This window comes from Gambusia affinis, linkage group LG01 (assembly GCF_019740435.1).
Source record: "Gambusia affinis linkage group LG01, SWU_Gaff_1.0, whole genome shotgun sequence".
In the NCBI taxonomy this organism is placed as follows: domain Eukaryota; kingdom Metazoa; phylum Chordata; class Actinopteri; order Cyprinodontiformes; family Poeciliidae; genus Gambusia; species Gambusia affinis.
Genome location: NC_057868.1, coordinates 27,596,088 through 27,620,464, shown reverse-complemented (window position 1 = coordinate 27,620,464; position 24,377 = coordinate 27,596,088). Strand labels below are relative to the sequence as shown.

General features: G+C 36.6%; 1 protein-coding gene across 1 annotated transcript in view; it reads left to right on the top strand.

The window, feature by feature from the left end:
* LOC122831634 (ELKS/Rab6-interacting/CAST family member 1-like) overlaps window positions 1–24,377 on the top strand; it is a 156,567-nt gene that overhangs the window by 23,782 nt on the left and 108,408 nt on the right. The window contains exon 7 of the mRNA XM_044117983.1: window positions 11,958–12,125. Within this exon, the coding sequence (XP_043973918.1) occupies window positions 11,958–12,125 (168 nt within the window). The remainder of the gene's footprint in view (window positions 1–11,957; window positions 12,126–24,377) is intronic.

Below are 24,377 nucleotides of genomic sequence, written 5' to 3'. Positions count from 1 at the left end.
TCTCCGGTCTCGAGTAATTTTTCTTGCTATTGAAGTGGCATTTCTTCCCCCCACTTTGGAATGACTCGGGTTTCCTCAACTAAGTGGGCAAACTGGAGGATGACTAAAGATCTTTAGTGTGCTGTAGTGGGCCAGTTGTTGGAATGCATTCCTCTGCTGCCTGTCTGTCATTCAGAGAGAGAACAGTCATTCTCCCAGGATTCCCTTCTGATTCAGTACTTGCATCCAGCCACTGTGGTACTGGATCTTCAGCTTTCAGACCAGTCTTTTCAAAGTTACAAAACTACTGCATCAGACATATCTATAAGAAGTGCACATTTTTCAGTTAGCTGACTTTAACCACGATAGCTAGTGACTGGTATGTTCCAAAGCCAAGCTGCTCTTTATCGGAGACACTAAAAGCAGCTCCCATCAGGATGAGACTAAGAGATAGTTGGCCTCAGAACAGAGAAGCCACTGTATGCAAAGGAATGAGAAAATGGATGCATATTTATTTGTCAGTCAAAGTTAAGGACAGCCTCTAAATGGGTGTGATTGAGTCTGTCTTCAGATAACTGGAAAATGTGGAAAATAATGAGTGTACACTTTTGTGGGAGCTGGCTTGGTCTGCCAGAGTCTGTGGAAACTTAACCCTTTAATACAGTAAGATGTGTATGTGCCTTTCATGCCCTGAACAGGACAATGCAGCGCTGTAATGATACTCTACCAGATCAGGTAACCTGTCAGAGACCTTCCTGCATATTTAACAAACCCTGAGAACTAAAGAACATCTCAAAGCTACACTGCCAGAAGAGTTTGACCTGGTTTCAGTTTTCAGCTCAAAGATTGTTTTAAATATGACAACTATTTGTAAAAGATTGTCTTAAAGGATTGTAAGTTTGACTGATAATGAGACCTTTGTAGGTGTATCTGCCCATGTTTTTTGTATATATTATTTACTCTTCGTCTTTGAAAAGCAACGATGTTGTTACTACAATACTGTTGTTGATGCAAGAACTAATATAAAATTTGAAAATCTCTAACAGAAATTCCTTTTGATTTACAGGTTCATTTTATAAACCTAGAATTTTTGCAAGCATTCACTCACTGACAGAAATACAAGACTTGTATTTGACTCAAGTTGTTATCAAAGTCTGAGCCAGCAGCATAAATAATTTAATTTAAGCTTTTGCTTCTAACCAGAAATACAATTAAAATAAAATAAAACATGCTTATTGTTCTTCTTAGAGAAATATTTCATTTTTTTTCACTTGATGCTTACACACCATCAAAGTGCCATACAGGACATATCTTGTACAGAGTTCACCAGTAACACTGTTGGTGACAAGTTCTGTTTTCAAAGTATTCAAAGAAGATTAAGACGATTCCCATTCTCTTTAAGCAAATGACATCTCAGACTCGTACCTCTTGTCTTGTTTTTCTACTATCATGCCTAAAATTTTGAAAAGGAGAGTTTCATTAAGTTTTGTGAACCCTATATGAGTTTTAAAGAAAATATATCTCCCTGAGTCTCTTACAATCTGTTGTTTTTGCATTACTTATGTTGGTATTTCCTCTCAATGTTTCAATGTGACTTTGGTGCTCTTGTGTTCACTCTTTCATCACTAGCATTTCCTGTGTGTCTGCCAGAGGACACACTCTACACTCTGCTGAGGTTGAAATGCAATGACTCGAAAAAGCTATAAATGAGTCGAATAATTTGCTAACATTGACCACAGCGACAGTGATGAATAGCAAAAACAAAAAGAGAATAAAAAAAAGTGCGAGAGGGAATAATTCACATACTGATGGAGCGACAAGAGGAAGTGAAAGTGAGATGTTTGAGCAGCTTAATAGATGGAGGTGTTTGTAGGCTTTTGTCAGTGAATTATGCAATGGTACAATATACTGTGGTCTCTGCTGGTCTATTATTGTTGATCTTTCCTTGTTCTCTCTGCTGATTGATGGTTCATATTTCTAGTGAGGCAGAGAAAAGATGTGGTTTCAACCTGGTTGTGGTACACCATGGATTGTGCCCCTGGTGTGTTCTTTCTTCTGGCCTCATTTGTTTTTGCTTCTCCTATCCAGATTGTCTCCACCTTCATCTGGTTCCCTCCCAATTTCTACAATATTTGTTCTTCTTCTCTCCCCATAACTAGCCCACAGCTGTTTACAATATTAGAATAACAAGCAGATAGAAATTGAAGCATAGGTGAGGGCTTTCTAAAATGAAAATGGACTTGTAGATTGAGGTTGGAAAACTTCTGTTCTGTCTTTAGCTCAGGTTGACCACTAATGATAAGTTGCACATTGAGTTCTGGAGCTCTTCTAATGAGTCCCAAGTGTTGAGGGGCAGTTTTAACATGACTTCATTCAAACTTGCCAGACCATGGTCACCGTTCTCAGGCCCAAATGCATGATTTTGAGTTCTTGGATTGGTGTGGTTTGGAATTTAGTGTGAATAGCACACCACTGAGCTGACTAGAACAAACATGGTACGATCCAAAATAAAGACCTGCATGTTCTTCAGAGGCTATGTGGAAAAGCCATAAAATGGAGTAACTGGGGTCATCATGCAGATGAGATATTTAATGGTTTGTACAGAAAGTGAGGTACAGTAAGTACATGCAGTTATCAGTGTTAGCCTACATAAAACATGTTTTGCACCCCGATAAGGATGTCTAATGTACCTTAAAATAGATTAATACTTTGTCCCATAAAAAGATTTATCCACCCATTCAGCATTCAGTACCTTACACGCTTATCCCTAGTGGGGTTGCAAAGGTTACCGGTGCTTATCTCCAGAGGTCAACTGGTGAGAGGCAGGGTACACCCTGGACAGTCCTTTGCAGGGCTGTGTATATATATATATACAGGCCTTTCTCTCTTATATATATGTATATATGTATACGTATATATATATATATATATATATATATATATATATATATATATATATATATATATATATATATATATATATATATAAGGGAGAAGTGAGGAAAGCACAATAAAACGTACTGACAGCAGAGGTATAAATTAGTGTGAGCCTTGAAGAATTTGTTAAGCTATTAACTTGGGAGTTTTTCCACAATTGAACAAATTTTAACAGGTTGTGATTATTATAAAAATTCTGGTTTTAGGCCTCTCACAAAATATATTTTCCATAAAGGTTTTACATGATCTTATTAGAGGAGTTAGAAAATGTATATTATGTCAAAAGATTACGACATGCCATTGTTTCCAACTGTTATTATTATGATAGCATTCTCAGTTGAACAATTCTGTAAAATGTTCACTATCAAATTAAAGCTCTTTTCTGCCCCCTACATGTAGACCGTTTTCATACTACATAGAAAAATGGCCAGAAACATGGATTTGTGTGAAGGTGGACATTTTTTTGAAAAGATGTAGATACTGGCATCTGCATCTGGAAATAGTCTGAAATTATACATTTAAAAAATGTTAATGACGAAGAGCTATTCAGCATTTGCATTTGTGTAGGCTATGCACGTCCTTTGTGCTGATAATGATTAGAGGATGCAAAATGTGTTAAGACACCCTTGTGGAGTCAGTTAGTGTGAATGTAATTAGGATGAAACCTTTATCATTTATTAATCCACGTATTTAGTAACAAAATGACTGACCTTTGGAGGAAATCATTCATTCCCTCTCTTAAACAATGATGACGTTCTATTTTTTTTTCTTTTTTTTTTTTTATTGTCTGAAGGTGTTATTTTTTTCCTGCTTTTCTTTCTGGTAACCTCTGTATTTTTCCATGCTCTTTTTGTATAGCCTGTGGGCAGACAGCTGCATTACAAACATTTTATCAACAGATGTTGCAGTATTCAAGGCGGCCATACCCCTCTCTCTCTACCCTACAGTCCCTGCTGTGAGGCAGTTCACATCCGCTTATTATCCTTTGCTGGCCCCTCAGGTGATTTGTTCCTTTATGCAATTCCTGATCAGAGCTCAGACTGTTTCCTTAGCCTAACTTTTAAGACACTCCTCAAATGACACACCGACTTAGCCTGAGGACAGGGAATGGCCCTAATTTCCGCACAGATGCGACCTGATGTCATGTCTGGGTTGGCAGGTGGAGGTCAGGAGGAATTTTCTGTAGTATTTACTTGTTAGTTTAGCTTGAGATGTAATCCTTGCGTGATCTGCAGTGAATACGTTCAAAGTGGGAGAAGAATCAACACAAGGACCTGGAAAATCTCACACTTTAGCTATAGTATACTAATAGACTGAAAAAGTGAGTGGGACATCACTAACTAAACTATTTCAGGTCTTTCTTGATAGTTGAGTTCCATTTTATGTCATGTTATGTCTTTTTATTGGATTAAAGGCACTCTTATTCAATAAAACATAGAACTGCATATGGATATATAAACTCCTCTTAGCTCAAACCAAAGTGTATTTCACTTACTGTGCTACTTTCCCATATACAGTGCCTGTTAATAACTTTGGATAATATGTGACAGACTGCTTTAAAATATGTGTAGGCTATATAACACAAAAATGTAGACTTGAGCAGTTTTTTCCCCTTGTGAAAGAAGTGCAGTGAAATTCCACAACAGAACATAACAATTATGCTTCTTAAAATAAATTGTTGTTGTCTTTGGAAATCATATACTTTTTAAAACATAATTTTGAACACATATCAACATCCCATTCTAGAAAATTCATCCATCCTCTTTGCAAAAGCTTTATGGTTATCTTTGTTTTAATCCCCTACGACAGACTGGCGACCTGTCCAGGGTGAACCCCGCGTCTCTCCCGAAGCGTTCACTGGAGATGGGCACCAGCAATCCTCCCGACCTCATTAGGGACAAGGGTGTTAGAAAATGGATGGATGGATGTTTTAATCTTTAAATATAGAAGTGAAATTGTGGTTCTTAAAAAATTACAACACAGTTGCTTAGATATTTCTTATAAATTCTTAGTTGTCTTAACATTTTAAATTCAAGAATACTTAATTATTCCCAGAGAGAAAATAAAATTTGTTACTCATATTATCTAGAGCTCTTTAAATAGTTGTTGTGCATGTTGATGGCTGGTGCAGTCTATATTAAAGCAGATCTGAAGAAGCCTCTGGCTGAAGACACTATTGTTGTATTCCAGTCTCATGCTGAGGATCCTCAGGGTTGTCTATAATGTTCCTCATTTTATGAAGAATCATTCTTCATACAATACTCTCCAGAGCTTCCACAACAGTTCTCAGAACAGAAACCATTTTCCTTATCAGGCAGCTTGCTTATTTTCAACTCTAAACAAATTTTACTGGATTAAGGGTAAGTGGATTATAAGGATTGCAGAGACCTGATTTGGGGAAACAGTATTGTGAATAAGGTTGGCTTCACTGTGATGGTTTCAGATTTGCTGTGAAAGAGGGGAGATGGAATCTTTCCCTGATCCAAGTTGGGATACTATAGCTATCATGATGACAGAGCTCTGACCACACTTACAGTCAGAGTCAATGTGTCCATTGATAGGTCAGAATTTTGCCCACGTTGATGAAGAAAAAAGAACACAAATTGTTTTTGTCTCTCAAAACTGCAAAGTAAGAGCAGCAGTCAATATAAAAAAGCTACAAGCTAAGCTATGGAAGCTTAACATTAACACACGCATCTCCCCCCGCCCCCCCCAGCCCCCCCACACACACGCACACACACACTTACTCTATAGGCCATAAATTAACACACCAACATGAGCTGTTCAGTGAAAACAATAAATGCTTTGGTCTTCAGGCCGTCAGCTTTTAACACTGTCTCCTGACATCTACTTTAAGTTACTGTTGATTCATTAGAAAACTACGGATTATTTGACAATACCCCCCTTATGCTTATGTACGCAAGCTATATATGAAGTCAGGTGCTTACACACCATCTGTCTTAGCCAGTACAGTGCATATGTTGTATGTACAGGTATTATATAAGCTGGATAAAGCCGTTTTTTTAATCACCTTTCACCAGTCTCTAATAATGTAGATATTTACTTGAGCAAAACAAGCTGCTTGAACCCATCAGTTGACATTTATTCTTTTCTTTATTCATCATGTTAGAGTGTGTGGGGTTGTCTTTGATGCTTATGTTTTAACAAAGACATATTTGAATGAATGTAGGTGGTATGTAGCATGGTGGTGGTCTTGAATAGTTTTGTAACGACATAGTCCTTCCTTTCAACTCATAGTGATACAAACCAGACCTGGTCAAATAATTGGGTTGAAAAACATGAATTAGGCAAATATTATGCCATAAATTCAGAAGATTAATATCCCCTCACAGAACTTTATATAAATTATGTCTAATCGTTGTCTTTAGCTGTATTTGCACAGGCCTGAGGGATGTCACACAGCCAGAAAAGTGAATAGCTCACACAGTTTTGTGTCGAGGCACAGAGCAGCTCGAGAAGACCTGAACTTGCTCGTTGGCCACATTTCACCAGACCTAGTCTTTGGACTTGGGATATTTTCAAGTGCTTTTTTGTCTGAAGTGATATTCTTTATTTAGCAACATAAAAGTGATTTAAGCTCTGGTGAGTAATAACATTTCTATGACTGTCACTAGGGTTTAAAGACTCATATTTGCATTCATGAGGGATATCTTTTGATCGGCCAAAGACTCTTCATGGCTCTAGACTCCAAGGTGGGTGAATGAGGGTCCAAATGTTACTAATGGACTTTTGGTGCACCCCCAGGCCTTTGCTGTGGTCTTTCTGGTTCTGCCGTTTAGACTGTGGTATACTCATATTGTCTCTGTGTTGCCTATTGCGGTCAAACACCGGCACCTACACCAATACCTCTGCAAATTTGCCTGCCAGAAAAACTTTTATGATGAAATGTGAGGCACGGAAAAGGGAGGTGAGGACAAACAGTGAAGCTGTTTTCTTTAAGCCTCAGCTTTGCTTTGCTAACCAGTTTCCAAAATCCACATTTGCCTGTCATTGTAAGCATGAATGGAAGAAGTCTGAGGGTCTTAAGATCTGCTTATGCATCAGTGTTCATGCATGTTACATGTAAGCTTACGAATGCTTGTGTGCTGAGAATATTGTAGTCCATATGGATGTGTGCTTGCATGTGTTAAAATTCTTTGTGTCTGTGCCAATTGAAAGAAAAGCTGCATGTGGCCAAGAATCATTATCTTATCAACCGCAGAATCTTGAATGCATATTAGGGTAATTTTTCAAATGATGTGGTGTTGAGTGAGAAGCACCAAAGTTTTTCCTTTTTTGATTTTTTTTTTTTTTTTTTTGGATGATGGTGGTGTAATAGATGTTTTTAATATATTTTTTTTGTTTTCCATTCTTTCTCAAGTGTTGCTTTTAGAATTGAATTGAATCTCTATATTCTGATTTTATTTTATTTTTTACCTTAGACGCACAAGTAAAATTATTTGTATTTACAAAGTCCAGTGTAGTCTTTGTATCTTGAGGCTTGTTTCTATGTCGATCTACAAGTATGTCAAGAGAAGAAATGGATTTCATTAATGCAGAGGGAGAGAACTGCTGTATAAGGTTCACAACAATTACCAGGAGCGAAAGGTGGAAATTAAGATCAATTATCTTATGTTGTTTAGTGTCTATTTTTCACATTTTGTCAAGTTAAAATCATTACCTTCAATGTATTTTTGTGTTCTATTCTTAAGAATGTAACAGTTTTCAAAGTGTTCTGACAAATGTGGCTTTCATTTGTATTCAGCTTTCTGAGTCAATACATTGTGTAACCTACTTTTGCTTGTGTTACAACTCCAAGTCTATTGATTTTGTTCATCTCCACCAGCTTTGTACTGTATATCTAAAGGCAAATTTGATCCTCTTTTCCTGATTTGAAAAATGGCTCCCTCTTTGTCATATTGGAAAAATACCAATGATACCCACTATGAACAGCTACTTTTCGGAATTGACACAGATTCTCAATTGGATTTAAAACTTCCACTGAGCTTTCATGGAACATTTAGGTGATTTGATCTAACTGATTACTTTCAAGCGCTGATGTATGTTTATGGTCCTTGATTGCTGATAGATGAACCTCTGCTCCATTAACAACAGTTTTGTGGCCTGCACCATGTTTGCCTTGGGGATGGTTTTTATATATGTATGACATGATATGTTAGTTTTCCTCCAAACATTGTTTTACATGGAGACCAAAAATACAAGGTTGGGCTCATCTCAGCAGAGCGACTTCTTTGACATGTTTGCTGTGTCCTGTATGTATGGGTTGTGGCAAACTGCAATTTCAATAAGGGCTACTTATTGCCTTATCTGTGAAGTCTATGCATGTCCTGTTAACAGAAATATGCACCTGAGCTATTGATCTCTGCAACTCCCCTCGAGTATCTTGGTTTCTGTTGTGCTTAATGCTCTCCTTGCCTGTCTGGCCTGTTTAATTGGTTGGCTATGTCATTTTTTTTTTTTTTTTTTTTTTTTTTTATTTTGTAGGTTTTCAGTTCTGTCATATTTTCTCCTCTTCTATCTGACTGAGTGAAGAGTACTCAGTGAAATGATGAAAGTTCAGGATATTGTACCTGGGATTTTCAAACTTTAATGTTTCTGAACCTGCCTGCAGTATTTCTAGATATTCATGAAGCTTTATCTTCACTGTTTTCTAAAAAAAAAAAAATATAAAGTTTTTGTAAGTAGTTTGTCTAGATAAAGTTAAACTCTGAAATGACGTTCAAAGCGACTTCACTGAACTGGGTTTTATTTATTGTCATAAGTGTATTCAGGGCCTAAATACAGATGTACATGTAATTACAATTTTTTTTAAATGAAAAGATTAAAACTATTTTAGATTGATGTGCTACTTTGTGTTGGTCTATCACATAAAAAAAAAAAAAACTTCATTAAGGTTTGTGGTTTTAAGGTGATAAAATGTGATAGGTTTAAGATGAATTGATACTTTAACTAGCTACTGTATGCCATTTGATAAAGGTCTTATGGGGTTTTCTCCTCTATATCTTCTCATGAAGTATTATAAGCCGATGATGGAGTGGCATCTCTGTGGTGTTAATGTCCTCAAGCCAAATGATCTGTGAAGAAATGCTATAATCTCTTTCCACCTTTTCTCACTCTTGCTTGCTTTACCCTTTCTCCTTTTCATTCATTCATCTGTGCCTGCTCACCTATAAAACATTGTCTCCTTGCTTCGGCTTTCTGGCAGCGATGAGTGCTTTAAGAGGGTATTAGCACGGCATCTGTGCAACACCATCGTAGCGTAGCAGACTAGTGCAGGTGAGACAGCAGGGATTTCCTGTTTGGAAATCCCTGCTGCCAAAAACACTGTAAAACACAGTAAAAATGTACTGTGTTTTGGAATAAAAACACAGTACATTGGTACATTTTTGCTAAATTGCTTCTTGCCAGGTGAAGTTGAAGCATAGGAGGTCTGCCTTTCTTTCTGTCATACATATTGTGAACCCACACACATGTATGGAAGCACAAAGGACTAGTGATTGGTCTAATGTGTGTGTTTGTGTGTGTGCAAATGTAATTTGGGGAGGACAGAGGCATCCTCAGTATTACACTTTGGTTGTATGCCAGACAAGCAACATGAGATAAATACTCTAGCATCCTACACCTGGAGCTCTTGGCTGGCATCTAAAGCCAGACTTTAGGGGTACCTGTGATACTCAGGAAAACACAGTGCACCTCAGTTTTAGAAATGTAGATATAGTATTTGAACTCAAAACTTCCTGCTCCCTGCACAATAACAAGTCTGCTGTAGTTCTACACTCTTCTTTTTCCAACCTAATTGGCCTATGGTCTTTCCTTACATGTTAGCTCAGACACATTGTCATTACATTGAATTTATTTAGCAAGTTACTTTTATCCAACATAACTAAATGATTAAAATCACAAATGGGGTCAAACTCTTGTTCAGTGGATCGAATTTAACCAATGCTTTTCTAGTCATTCCAACCTTGATGTGCTTTACACTACAGCCACATTCATCCAGCTCTTGCAAATTGTCACACATTCATATACCACTATGCAGATTGGTAAGAAACTTGTGTTATAGTGCCTTGCTCAGGCACACATCGACATGTGGAAGGAGGAAGCGGGATGGGATCACACCAATTTGAACCATTTTCAGGTGAAATGAGTGTTCTATCCAATAAACCATGACAACCTTAATATCATGTACTAAGCTAACTGTTATATAGCTGTGGAAAGCATTCAAGGTTCCCCATGAAGAATGGAAATCAATGAAATGAAGGGTTGTGCATATTTTTGAATGTTGATATAGCAATTCAAACTAGGAGACAACTTATCATTTTTTAATTGGAGCTGTTTTGTTTTTGTTTAGATCAGTTCATAATTAAATGATTCGGTTACTGTGTTGCTACAATGTTTTAATACTACTCCCCAAATAACAAAAATATATTGTTGGTAGCCTGATGGTGAGCAAATTGCTTAGAGCATTCCTAAAGCAATGTATCTTCCTACAACCTTTGAAATGCAAGGCACATGTTCTATAGTGTAAAGTCAGAAAAGGCCATGAGATTTTAAACTATCTTGATTTTATGTTGTCGTTATTAATGAAAGGACCTTGTGAAATATTTTGACATGAGCTGGAACAGTCTGTTTCTTAAGGCTTTTGCCCCTATGTTTCAAAGCAGTTCATGTAAAAACAGTTGATAATAAACTCTCTTTTACTGTCTCTTTGTGTCTCTTAAAAGCACATGTTGAGTTCAAATGAACTCCCTCAGCCTGGTTTTAAATCAGTTGTTGAAGGAGCAGAATTTCTGGCCATCATGGCCAGATTAAGATGTGAATGTACATATGGATTATTTTTATCCAGTTTAGCAGAACACTAATACCCAACCCAAGTTTTGGACATAGCTCAGATGTCGCTCAGCTCATAGCACACTGCCAGATTTTAAAGTATTAGGGATGAAGTAAGTGAGCAATGTGATCTGTGGCAGAACCTGACCAATTGTGCAACACTCGTAATAATAAATGACAGAAGTCACTCCAAGTTCCTTCTTTATTTACATATACTTTTAAAGCATCACTCTGCGGTGCTTTATATTGTGAACATTAAGCCAAACAATGTTTGATACTTGTGACGGGGTTCTGTTGTGACTTGGTTAAACATAAATGACTGGCATTTCTTCAAGTGAACAAGGTGGCAGGTGCAAAATATTTACAAAGGACAGGTTAAAATCAGATAAACAACAGTACCTTCATTATCAGAGTCCACCACCTTCAATGTGACTTCTCAGGAGTCTAGCTACAGACTGCCTCCCTGTGGAGCAGAGCCCTGATTTTAAAACCACAGGCCCACAGAAAGTCCAAACAATAATAAAAAAAACTAAGCAATTACTTCTAACTCAAATAAACTCTTAAAGTATACAAAATAATAATAATAATGAATAATAATAATAATGAGAGAAAAAAAAATTAATAAAATTGTAAACAAAAATACAATACTCAATTTAATAGAAAACACTCAGTACGTTCTGATGACATCACTACGTCATCATGTGACTCCCTCCCAGCACGCCACAATCCAGAAACAACCCTGCTTGAAAATAGCATCGGGAAAATGTTTAAAGCTGAAAACAGGTTAGGATGAATGTTAGCTGTAGCAGGAACACCACGTGTGCACCCACGATGAACCGCATCAGTTTAAGCTGCTACAAAAAGTACGTTAGCGATTGTGTGTGTGTTTGTGTGTATGTGCGTGCGGGCGTGCTCGCATGCTGACACGGACTCTATAATTAAGTCTCAGCTTGTGACGGCTCCTCCGTCACAATACTTCTAAATGTCAACAAGTAAGTGTGTTGAGAGATGTTCTTTCGGTTACTGACTACTTAACTGTGAAATAAACGGAAATCATGTCCCAATGTATTTTGATGTCGTATTTTTAAAATTTTGTTTATTTTTTCCTTTCCTATACTGTGGCCTGTCAATGATGAAATTTAGTTTTTTTTTTTAAATTCTCTGTTATTGCTTTTTGTGATCACCTATAGGTGGATGCTCTGCGAGTGCGCCTGGAGGAGAAGGAACAGATTCTGACTAAGAAAACTAAACAACTGCAAGACTTAAGTGATGAAAAGAGCACACTGGCTGGAGAAATCAGAGATATGAAGGACATGCTGGACGTCAAGGAGAGAAAAGTGAATATTCTACAAAAGAAGGTAATTTTAACTTAACTTAATTTCATATTCATGCTTCCATGAATCACGTATTCAAAGTTTTTAACACTTTCTCAAGCTGTTTTTGTTTTCTACAAATGTGATGTACATCAGAATAGATGGACATACATCTTCCTAGGTCTTTTTTCATCACTTGACTGGTGATATATGAGTTGGTATTTCTGTTTTTGGAATAAAAACACAGTGTCCCATTCTGGCCAAAAGGAAGGAATAATTATGCTAATCACATTTGAAAGTGTTGTTTTTTTTTGAGGGGGAGGGGGTGGACTTTTTTTTTTTTTTTTTTTTTGTTATACGTAAGAGTAATTTGGAATATACTGTAACCCTCTAGGCCATACGTTTAAATTTATCCAGATATTTTCTGTAAATGTAATGAGGCTTTATTGTTTTTTTTTTTCATTAGAATTCATGGGGAATTCAAAGAAAAGGAATGTTAAAATACATTTAAAGAATTCTTTTAATATGATAAAAGATACAAATTAAAAAATAATTTTATGCGTCAGCAATACTAATTCCATACCTTTGCTTAAATAAAAAACGAAGACAAGAACTGTTAAGTGTGCATATGTGATTGCAGTTTTGCTGTCACAATATAGATCTGGTGAATTTACCATATTTCCTTTTACTGAAAGTGATGCATTGTTTTGGCTACAAAATGAGCTTTTGATCATCCACTGACTTGCTTTGGCTTGGAAGCTGGTGTTCTTAGTGCCCTATATGTAAGGGGTTTTCAGATAAAATATAAGTCTCTTCCTGTTATGTTATAATCATTAAAAATTAATTTCTACTCAAATTTTTTCTCAAAGGATTTCCCATGCTGTTCCGTGTAACTTACCATCTGTTACATCGGGTCAAGTAATGAATTTATGCCTGAGATTCCCCTGTATACGTACAAAATATGTTGTAGAGGGTAAACGAAAAATGCTAATATTATTAGCTGGTGTCAGATCTCTCACAATACCCCCTATTTTTGATTGCACACACAGAGATACCGATACTCACACACACATTTACACAACATGTCTGTGAGGCTTTAATGATTTTTATGAGGGTAGCTATTAAGATAGGGCCTGTTGCTACCTGTGGTGTGCATGCTGGTTGTTTCTCTGTAGACCAATTACTCACACATAAAGGTCTTCTGTTAACTTCCTAGTTTCTTCTCATGTCCTTAAATTAGAGATTAGAGATTCTTCCTCCCTCTCTCTTGCTGAGTTAATGAAAATGCTCCTCAAAGGTCACACACAGTGGCAAAACTTTTGATCTGTGGAGGTGGGGCTGTTTGTGGTTTAGATTAAATTACTGTGTTTATGTTACACTTGTAAAAATTCTGCTATGCTGTACATATAAAATGAATGGTTATTTTAGTGAAATGAAATCTCACGTAACATAAGTCACATCTGTACACAAGTGCTATTACTCAAAAAAAAGAATAAGAAACCAAAAAAGGAAAATAAAAAACTAAAGAGAAACCTGAAAGTGAACCATACAGTATATAAAATTCAACTGCAATTTTCTTAACTTTAGACATTTGTTCATGACTTGACATTAAATGCATAGCATGTCTGAGTGTTTCTAATGTTTTCTGAGTTAAAATGAATATAATCTGTACTGAAAGACAAGACAATAAGTATTTTCTAAGGTTGTGTTTATGTGACATAATAGTAAAAATAAAATGAGAAAAATCTAAAACATGAAAATGTCTGAAAAGACGATCCAAGGATTAACTCTAAAATGCATTTCTAGAGTTGAGGACTTTGTCCTTTTTATGTCTGAATGAAAAGTCTTGAGTTAGTTTACACTACTTAAGTTTTTTGTTACCAGCACAAAGTGCCTTGTAAAGATATTCATATTCCTCAAATGTTTCACACTTTGCCACATTACAACCACAAACGTTATAATTTTTTGGATTGATATCATGGATCTATACAATCTATCAAAAAGCACAGTGTGGCATAATTCTGAAGTGGATAGATTACAAACTAAACTGACATTCCAAGAGAGGAGAGCATAAATATGAGAAGACACCAAATGGCCTGTTGTAATAAATATGAGAAGACACCAAATGGCCTGTTGACCAAATTCTCCCTTGGTCAAGGGAGAATTTGTTTTTCAGTTAAACTGTTTGTCATGCACTCCTTGAAGATGACCTTCATGGAAGTGTGGCGAAAGGAATGGCAAACGTTTTCCACGGGTTTGGTGGGAGACAAAGAAAATATGTACAGAGTGCTCTGTCAGTGGAGACCACTAGCAATAATCACCTTTTGCACACAATCCTCACACTAGAACATGGTTCTGACAGCATCGTGATGTGGAGATGATTCTCCTTTTTAGCAGCGAAAGAGCTCATAGAATGATCAATGGTGCTGCTTAAGACGGCAGTACTGGAAGAAAGAGGCTTAAACCGGGGTAGTTCACCTTCCAGGAGGACAAACATTAGAATTGTGAAGGCTGGACTAAGGTTGAGTTAGTTACCAAAAAACAATGGTTAATAAAATATTTAAAATAATCTGAAAATTATATTTTTACTTCACTTTAAGATTATGTGGTACTTTGATGGACATTTTCATAAAATCCAAATGAAAGACATTAAAGCTTCTGTTTGTAGCGAGACAAAATGCAAAGAAATTTAAGGGGTAAAAACACTATTGTCAATGTATGTGATAATATCCACATTTTTGGACTGATAAGACATAGAAAACAGAAAAACATAAGCACAAGGATGTCCATGCATGGGTGGTGTAATACCACAGAGACTATTTAGCTGCAGTATATATCCCTCATTAGTTAACTACGCTCAGTCCAAAGAGAATATGAGGAATACATCTTCTCTTTCCAGATGTTATTTGGACAGTCACCACTGCTTATTGCATACTTTCATGATGTCATTGCTGTAGTTTGAGTCACAGGTTGATCCTAATAGCATGAGGCTCAATATGAGTGAAAATAATGAAGAAATTGTCTTTTTGTGAGCACATTGGTCTTATGTATCACAACACAGAACAGTGGGGGCTCTGTTCAAGCCCTTGGTCAATGAGACCATGTCCAATGCATAATGATGCATTTATTTGTTTATTTTTTCCATTTGCATTTCTTCTTTCCCCTCCCTTTGGCTACGGGGTTAGGGTTGTGTGCTGTGTGCATAGCCGGTTGTGGTGTGGTTTTGGCATACACGTGTTATTCATGTTCAAACATTGTGGTCATTGCGATCCATATTCATGCTTTAGAAAGGCTTTCTATGTGCGTGGAAGTATAATATGCCCACTATCATGTTCCTACCCATAGCAACCTCAGACAGAAAGATTTGATTGCGTCTGCTTGGACTGCATGCTTGAGTGTTTGTGTGTCCATGTGGAAGGATCCCCTGTCCACACAGGGCTCTCCCATTTATAATGTGCGGTGAGTCTCCTCTGGCTTTTTTAGGCCTTTTAGGGAACCACCCTCTGTTTTGGTGTTGCTTCTGCAAGACTCTTGCAGTACTAACTATGGTCTGCTGTCATTGCTGCCTTCTTGAATAAGTTGTGGCACAACAACTTAAATGTTTCCTAAAGTAAACCAATATATTGAACATCTTTCAGCCTGGTTTTCTTGAAATGCATTCAACTGAAACTGTTGTACTTAAAGTGTCATTCTCTTGGCAGCTGATTCAGGAGAATACACAGTCTTAGTTTTGTTGGATCTTACCACAGCCTTTGAGACAGTTGTTCATGTCATCTTGATAAATTGACTCAAATGCTTCGGACTTACTGGTGGTGTTTTACAATGATTCACATCCTACCTTTCAGACAGATCATTCAGGGTCTATATTAATCAAATAATGTCTGACTCATCAGATCTGTCATACGGTGTACTCCAGGGATCAGTTCTTGGCCCAATTCTGTTTCTATTGCATAACAACAGAATTGGGCCGTGATTTAAACAGCCATTCACATCCTACCTTCCAGACAGATCATTTGATTATATGCAATTTTAATTGTCATTATCATTTCTATTCTGAGAACATACAGTTATATTGTTCTTTTAAACCATCTGACTTTTTAAGTTTGTCAAGTCTAAGTGATTGCTTGGTTGAGATTAAGAATTTGTCAAAAGTAAACTGCTTACAACCAAACAACCATCAATTCCTGAAATCAGAAAGCACATTTGCTTCCTAGGATCCTCTGTTTAGTCTATCTCAGAAATCTGGATGCAAAGTTATTTTACATACCTTTGTATCATCTCAGGTGGATTATTGTAATGGTCTTTTTATGTGTTTAACAAATCTGCAATGCATTGAATTCAAACTATGCAGAATGCTGCGACTAGACTTTTAATGGGGACACACAGGGAACTCACATAACCCCCGTCTTTATTGTTATTCACTGGTTACCAGTTAATTTTAGATTTCCGGCTAAAAGTCTCATTTTAACTTTTGAGGCTCTGCATGGTTGGGCATCCCAATATGTCTCTGACTTATGCTAGAGCTCCTAGGTTTGCTGTTCAGAGTCTCTTATGAGCTCCATGTACTAGGTTTAAAACCCGTGGGTTGTTTCAGACTGTTGCTCCCCGATTGTGGAATTCTCTCCCATTATTTTTACATTGCGTCGATTCCATTGGTTATTTTAAATTGCAGCTAAAAACCCATTTGAACAAACAGGCATTTTAATTTAGTTTGATGACATGTTTTATGTACTTTTCGTATGTGTCCTGTGAAGCACTTTGTGATTTTATCAAAATTTCAAACATGATTGCAAAATAAAGTGACAGACATATGTGAACATACTTAGGGGACATAAGATACTCACGTTTATGTAGCAACAGTAGCCTCGACAAAAGGAGTAAGAAGAAGTACAAAACTTATCAACTCCTACCCCATAAACTATGTCTTCAAATGGACCCCCATTATTAGATTATTATTAGTAATTATTAGTTAATAGTAAGACTTGCACACAGTATAAATATATACTGTTATAACTAAGTATAACTAAACGGATACCTGAGTTGTTGTTGCCATGTGCAGTTACATGCCGCTATATATAAATGTTATTTACCCTGAGTCCCTGTATTTATCTATAGGTATATGGATACGTTATGTGAATTTATATCCACCCTTGTACAGTTTTATTCATTTGAAGCATTCTTACTGTTTCTAACACATTATATCGCACATGAATCTACATAGACGCATAAATCTAAGGGTCCTGAACATACATCAAAATTAGGGTTAATCAATGCACAAACAAGAAGCTTTCTAGACATTTTTGTGATAGATCTGTCTTTATGTTAAGATTTATCATTTTTTCCAACCTAAAGGGATTTAAATGTTTAACAATACCAAAATACTGCTACATTTAACAAAACCTGCCATATATTTTAGAGCTAAACACGTCTGTTGACTGGTGCAAAGGTGCTCCAAGTAGAAGATTGTGTCACGTCACAGCTGTAGCTCAGACTAAAAAGAAACATTTTAGATGTCTCTTTACTGTACTTTGTATGCACTAGTGTGTGCGTGCGCCAAGTCTTGATAGATTTGTGATTAGGCCACCATTGCCTTTCATCCTAATGGATACCAGCTGACCAATCACTTTGCAGAGACATGGCCACAGATAAGGCTATTGGAGCTCAGGAAATTCTAGTAAACTGCCTGAGAGAAGGACCTCCTCTGCTCCGGCTCCTTCCCCCCTCATTGCAGCTATCAGCAATTAGTTAATAGTGAGAGCCCAAGGCTGGTTGATTGAAGCCAGGCTACACATCCATCAAGACAAAAATCCGTGTTGGGTCACATTTGAGACCTGAGCCGTTCATGTTCATCTTCTGGCCTGATCAAAACATGCACACTTCACCTCAGAAGGCGAAATGTGTTTCATGACTTTTTAGAAGATGAAGGACTGAAAGCTAATGGCAATCCTGATGATACCGCACCATCAGTCAAGCAGGCCTGTTAACTTTTTGGCAGTCCAGTATTTTATGCCTAAAGATCTAAGAAAAGCACTTAAAACATAATATTCTCAGTGGAAAGCGAGTCTCGGTTTGACTCTTGAACTCTGAGTTAAACTGTATGACTGAATGCTTTATTACACTTGTCTCACCAGATCACTGTAAATTGGACCTGGGTCAGAAGTTACAAACAGCTGTTGTGGTCCTCACCAGGTGGCCACACTTTTAAATTTTGTTCTTTGTTGCCCTCATTCTCTGTGCCTGCAGAGAAAAAAAAAGACTTAATGCTAATGATGCTGGAAGGAGAGGACTAACGCGCCATTGTAATTACCCAGCAATCATTGCAGCATTCCGCAGCTGGGGTGGTTCAGAGACATAGTCATGAGCCTAAAGAGCATGGATGTTGATCCACTTCTTGAACGACCGTGGACACACACTTCCTCACGTATACGACAGAAGTTGCACAAGCGCATTATATATTTTTTTTAACAGCTCTTTCTCAAAATCATTGTTTTGCTCTGCCAGGAGAAACAACTGTGAAAATTAAATTCTTGTCTGCATGATCCTATATGTGTGCACATGTGTGCACTCATAGTCAATTGATATGTATGAATGCAGTGGAGTGTTTCTGTTGAAATTGCCTTCTGGAGGCAGGAATGTGTGTGGGGAGAGGGGAAGCTGTCTACCTGTCAAACGTGTCAGAGCTATGTGCTGCTCCCAGCCTGACACTTGTGATAATAATCACACACAGACTGATTAAAATATGTGGCTTTTTAACAATGTATGTACAGAAAGGCCATAAATTATAATAAACTTTCAGAATGAGACTGCAAACATGTTTTTGTGTTTGAATTGGTACTGAGCATGAAGGTTTCATGTATATATGGGTTTTTCTTGGACTTCCATAGTTTTAATCAAACTATAACTAGCCACAAGTGTATTTTACTACCCATATGTTTCGTTATGAAGCACCTTCAAATAATGTAGTGGGATTTTATTGTTTAAATACTTGTTTAAAACAAAGAAAAAACATGACTATAGTAAGATTTTAACAAAGTAAAATTTCTCTAAAAGAAGTTATGCTATGTGGGTGACAGGATAATATTTATTGTTGGCATATAATTGGTCGGAAAAGACTGTCAATGATGTTCAAGAAACTTTTACTCAAACACTGCTAATAATAGCAGCACTCTCATGGAGGGTTACTGAGTCCCTGCTGCGGAAATTACATTACTTACAATAAAACCAGATGCATTTCAAATGTTCTTTAATATTAACTATCTTTGTACGACCTTCATTTTGTATTTCAGTTCATTGTTTTCGATTGTAAAATGTCTCACCATAAAGTGACATATCTGGAAATTCTGTCCCAATTTCTTATGTATTGTTTGACATCATCACTATTTTTTCTAAACTAATGAAGGCTTTGCAATTCAGGTTGAAAATAGCTTATGCTGTTGAACAAATACAAACTACCGTAGTTGTTTTTACTGTCAGAAACAGTAGTACCTTTACAATAAATTACATCTTGCCTTTATCATTTTGCGTTTGATGTAGTCCTGTCTACTTTTGCGCATTTTTATCTGAGTGTGTTCTTGAATACAAAGGAGAGCGCATGTGCAGCTAATGAACAAGTGCCATTTTTACATTTTGCAGAATAGTACATGTTGGACAAGTGAGAAAAATACGTAAAAATGTTTAGAGCTGTGAGTCTTGCTTTCTTTTCATTTTCACAAATCGACTTTTATGTTGGAAAAGGTAACATGTTGTCTGGATTCAGGCAAATATTTTATTACAATTTTGTTTGCTACATATAATCAAACACAATTGTAAACAACAACTTATGTGATTTTACAAAATCAGTTCCCAAGAAATATGTGAATATATTTTTTCATCTGTAGTCAACTTCACTGTTTGATTATTATGGTGCACACTTTTGATTTGTTCTCTCTGCTCTTGCAGTGAGGAGTTTTTTAGGTTTAGCTGATGTTCTGGGTCAGATTTAGTGTGCAGCAAGTTTTGATGTAAAAAAGAATATAAACTTGATGTGCAATTCAGATTTTTTGACATGACTGAAAGCAGATCATATCCCTTCAAATACACATAAATCAATATATAAATTCAAAATAATTAAATCCAAATTAAAACAGGCATTATCAAAGCCAATGACAACTGACTGCCACATGGAGGCACCCTCTTACACTGTATAATAGTGCTACGGTTTAGTTCAAGTTCTCTTTCTCAGGTGAACATAAGTTGGTGGAAAGACACAGGCCAAATTAAGTGGAAACCCAGCATTCTTGCATTTGCAATCATTTCTGTCCCTACCCTTTTGGAGAAAACAATGTCTGAGATTTTTATGAATCAAGTCTCTTTGATCACAAGTGATGGAAACAACATGCGCATGTCTGTGCTGGCCTTTAAACATTTTATTTCAAGAAGCAGCAGAGCACTATTGTCAATATGTGGCTTTTGAATCAGTTTTTACTGACTATGACCTAGATTTCTCCTGGGCAATACATACTGAATTACTGCACATTGTTGAGTTTGTGGTTATTGTCCCTTTGTGTATTCAAGTGCCCACTAAGATAAAGGTCAGCGCCGACATGTATGGATTTTACTGCTGTCCCTAACATATTTTTAGAGGTGATGACAAGCAAGTTACTTTCCTGCAACTATGACCAATTATTGTTTGAGGTTTTTATTGCTCCAAAAGAGTTTTAAAATGACAAAATATTGTATACTTATTGCGGTCATTCTCCATACTAGACTCCTTTTTGTTTTACCGAAAATGATTCGCTTGGCAGCAGCAGAGTTCTGCTTTTTTGTTTGGATGGCAGACAGAAGGGTCGAACGAGTTTGTGGTTCTGCTCGGGGAACAGCCCGGTTTTAGACTACACTTCTGTTTTTTTTTTTTTTTTTTTTCTTTTTTGCAAGACACAGGGCCTGATATCTCCTGAACTCGTATTATAACTCGGCATGTGCTAATCATGATAGTTATATATAGACCACAAAAGGAATAAAGACTCCTAACGGACTTGTAATCCATTGAAGAAAGCATTCAAATGTTTTACTGGGAACTGTTAACTTTATACCCATGTGTTTCAGATGTTATTTGAGACATTTAATATTTATTGTTGAAACATAAATACTAAATGTCTCTGTTTTGTCACATTGGTGACAATACCACGTGATACCATTTATCTCAAAGCTGCTTCTTAATAAAACCAAGTCACTTTCATTATTGGCTCTTTTACTTTATCATTTAAAATATGTTGATAAATATCACATTTATTCCAGACACGTCAGTCATTTACTCCGCAATACCCAAAATGCAAACAAGGAGTTGACATATTAATAAGTAAATTTATTGAGTTCAGTTGTCACAACAAACATTAGCATCATGAACTAAACCACCAAATGACCAGGTCTCAAAAGTACAAAATTGAGAAATGGCCACAACAGAGAAGACAAAACATAGAATTAGAGAACAGTTAGTCCACTCTTACAGAGCTCCCATTCTGCCCTTTGTAGTTTCTACCAACATTCGAACCCACACTTTGACTTTCCGTTTCAGACCACCAACTAAACTTTTTTTTAATAAGTATTTTACTATCATATATAATTTTATTTATCTCGATAGGTAGTTATTTGCATAAATTATACAACTGCACATTTATAAAAGTGATCAAACTTATTTCTTAAATAGGGAAACATTATGCGAATTTTGCTGACAAGTTCCAGCTTAAACATTTTTACCTAGCTTGATGCACAGCAACTACTGGTTTGAGAATATCAACATTTATATCTTAAACAGCATATGAAATACTGGAGGTTGCACTATAGCGTCATACAAGTCTTTTGTTTTTCTTTTTCAAAGTTGGAGGGATGACCAGAAAGGCTAATTATGTATAGCGGTGTGTTTATTAACCTTTCCATCTGCACTAGTGTATTTGTATTGTTACAAATACAATTTAATTTGGTGTTGATCTGGAAGTTATGTGTTTTAAATTGCTTAGACCAGATTAGCTGAGGATCTGACTATTTGTAAGTTGTACTTCTCTGTTCCAGCTTTAGAAATTAGTCTGAACTCTAAAGACCTGGATGTTCTGCACAAATAAATTATTGCCTTTAACAAGGGGAGGTATCTACATTTATTGTTATTTCTGAAACCTAAAATCATTACAGAACTGCTCTGAGTAGAATTCCTTCCCATTTTCAGGAGCCAATATTTCCTGTCCTGTGGTCAGTTATAACCCACAATGACATGAGGATTTTACTCTTCTGTGAGCTTAAGTTTACAAGAGAAAACATCACACCCAAAGAGCTTCTAAGGTCTTTTTTGTTAATTTGACTCCCAAGGCACAATAATTATTATTCCTTGTGTGTTAATAACCAATGAAAAATATTTTATTCATGACAGAAATAAAGTAATTTGGCCTTCAGTGCATAAAAACCTGCACTGAAGGGTTTTTGACTCATGGAACTAACTCTAGCTTCCTCATGGAAGGAAGCTAGAGTGTGTGATCACCGTAACCAACAAAAAAGATTCAATTATTCCAAACTGTAAATTTGTGAAATACAACTCACTAAATATAATTAAGTACCAAAACAAATGGCTTTACTACAATTGCTGCCATCATACAGGAAGTAATCAATTCTCCAGCTCGCTAGGAATCAGGGGAATATTATTTTCCGTATGTTGGTTTTCATATCAGGTACCTGTTGGTATCCCGGATTGTTGAGCTGTCTTGGCAGTCTGATTTCATTCTAGTTTTGTTATTGTTTTGTGTCACTTTCTTAATTTGGTTAGATCTGTATTGTTCCTAATTTCAGTTCTTAGTGCTTTCTTTTATAATTAGTTTTTGTCACTCTGTTTTCATTATGTTTATGCAGTCAAGTTATTTTGTAGTGACTTATTTCCTTTTCCCTTGTGTACTCTTCATTGCCCCTGTGCCATCTTCTCTCAGTCCTTCTTTTCCCAACATTCACACCTACAGTCAGTTGAGTCATCAGCCCAGGTTTTTTGCTCTACATTCACCTCCCCAGTATTTAAGCTCCTCACGCTCAGTGACTCCTCACCAGTTTTCCGTACTTCTCCTCAACTTTCCTGTGTTTCCTGTCAGGTCTTATTTTCTATTACTTTTTGTTTGAATCTGGCTTCCTGCATTTTTGTAAGTTCTGATTTTCATATTTTTTTTTTTTTTTTATTAAATTTTGCAACTCAGTCTGATGACTCCTGCCTTCTGTATTTGGGTCCTAACCACAGACACCATGACAGAACCGACTCTGCCCCTGCTGGGTACAAATAGACATATGGATGGTTCACAATCTCGTGCTGTAGACAGCAGCATTTTGTACTGAAAAAGTTTGACATGAAACTACAAAATGTATAATATTCTAAAATAACAAAAAGACAAAATCACTTAAGCCCTCCCACATCTTCATATCAACAGGGGGTTACTGATAATTTTCTCCACAAGGTAGGGTTCTGCCCATAGTTCCAACGGGAGAAACTTTTTATGCTGTTCCATACAGCATTAAAACATTTTGATAATATTTCTGCTCTTCACTATATGGAAAAGATTTTAAGATAGTTACTTTAGTTACACTAAAACATGAAGCAAGGTCCATATTAAAAGGGCTAGTTTGGTGTGGAGTTACCTGACTGCTTTGCACATATCCTTCAACTTGAGACACTTTATAGAGGAAACTGTGAACTACTCCATCTGACCCAACATCAGTACATAATCTCACAGATGCTATTGAAGAAGAGTCGTATTCAACAACATTCAGTGGTGTTCTGCCCCTTCCAGTAGACAGACAGAGAACACTAATAGGTGACACTGGTTACCTTTTCTAATAGTTTAATCCCAATCTCAATAACTTGATCTACAAAATATTTTGATGTGCCTTTTTAATTACTAAAATTTCATCTGTCCTTTGTTTCTCACAAATCTGCTTGCAGCATTACAAAAATAAGAGTCTGTCTGTTCTGTGAACTCAAAGAAGTTATGGAAATGTGTTAGTTGTACTTTACTTGTATATTAGCCATGCCAAGTGCAATTTCAAGGCCAGTTGAAGGCAACTGAACATCATCACTTGCGCTTTAAGAAGAACCTGGTCCTGTCTTATCGGCCTGTTTGATAAAGTTATCAGAGTCAAAACACTGAGTGCGTAAAGCCTGAGGGAGCGTGTGCTTGTGTGGGGGATGACTGAGACTCACGTCATGTTACCTCTGTGGGTTACACATTCATGAGACAGACAATCCACTCTACAGTCTCTCGTCTAAAACTGCTTATCATAGGTGGTCTGCTCCAG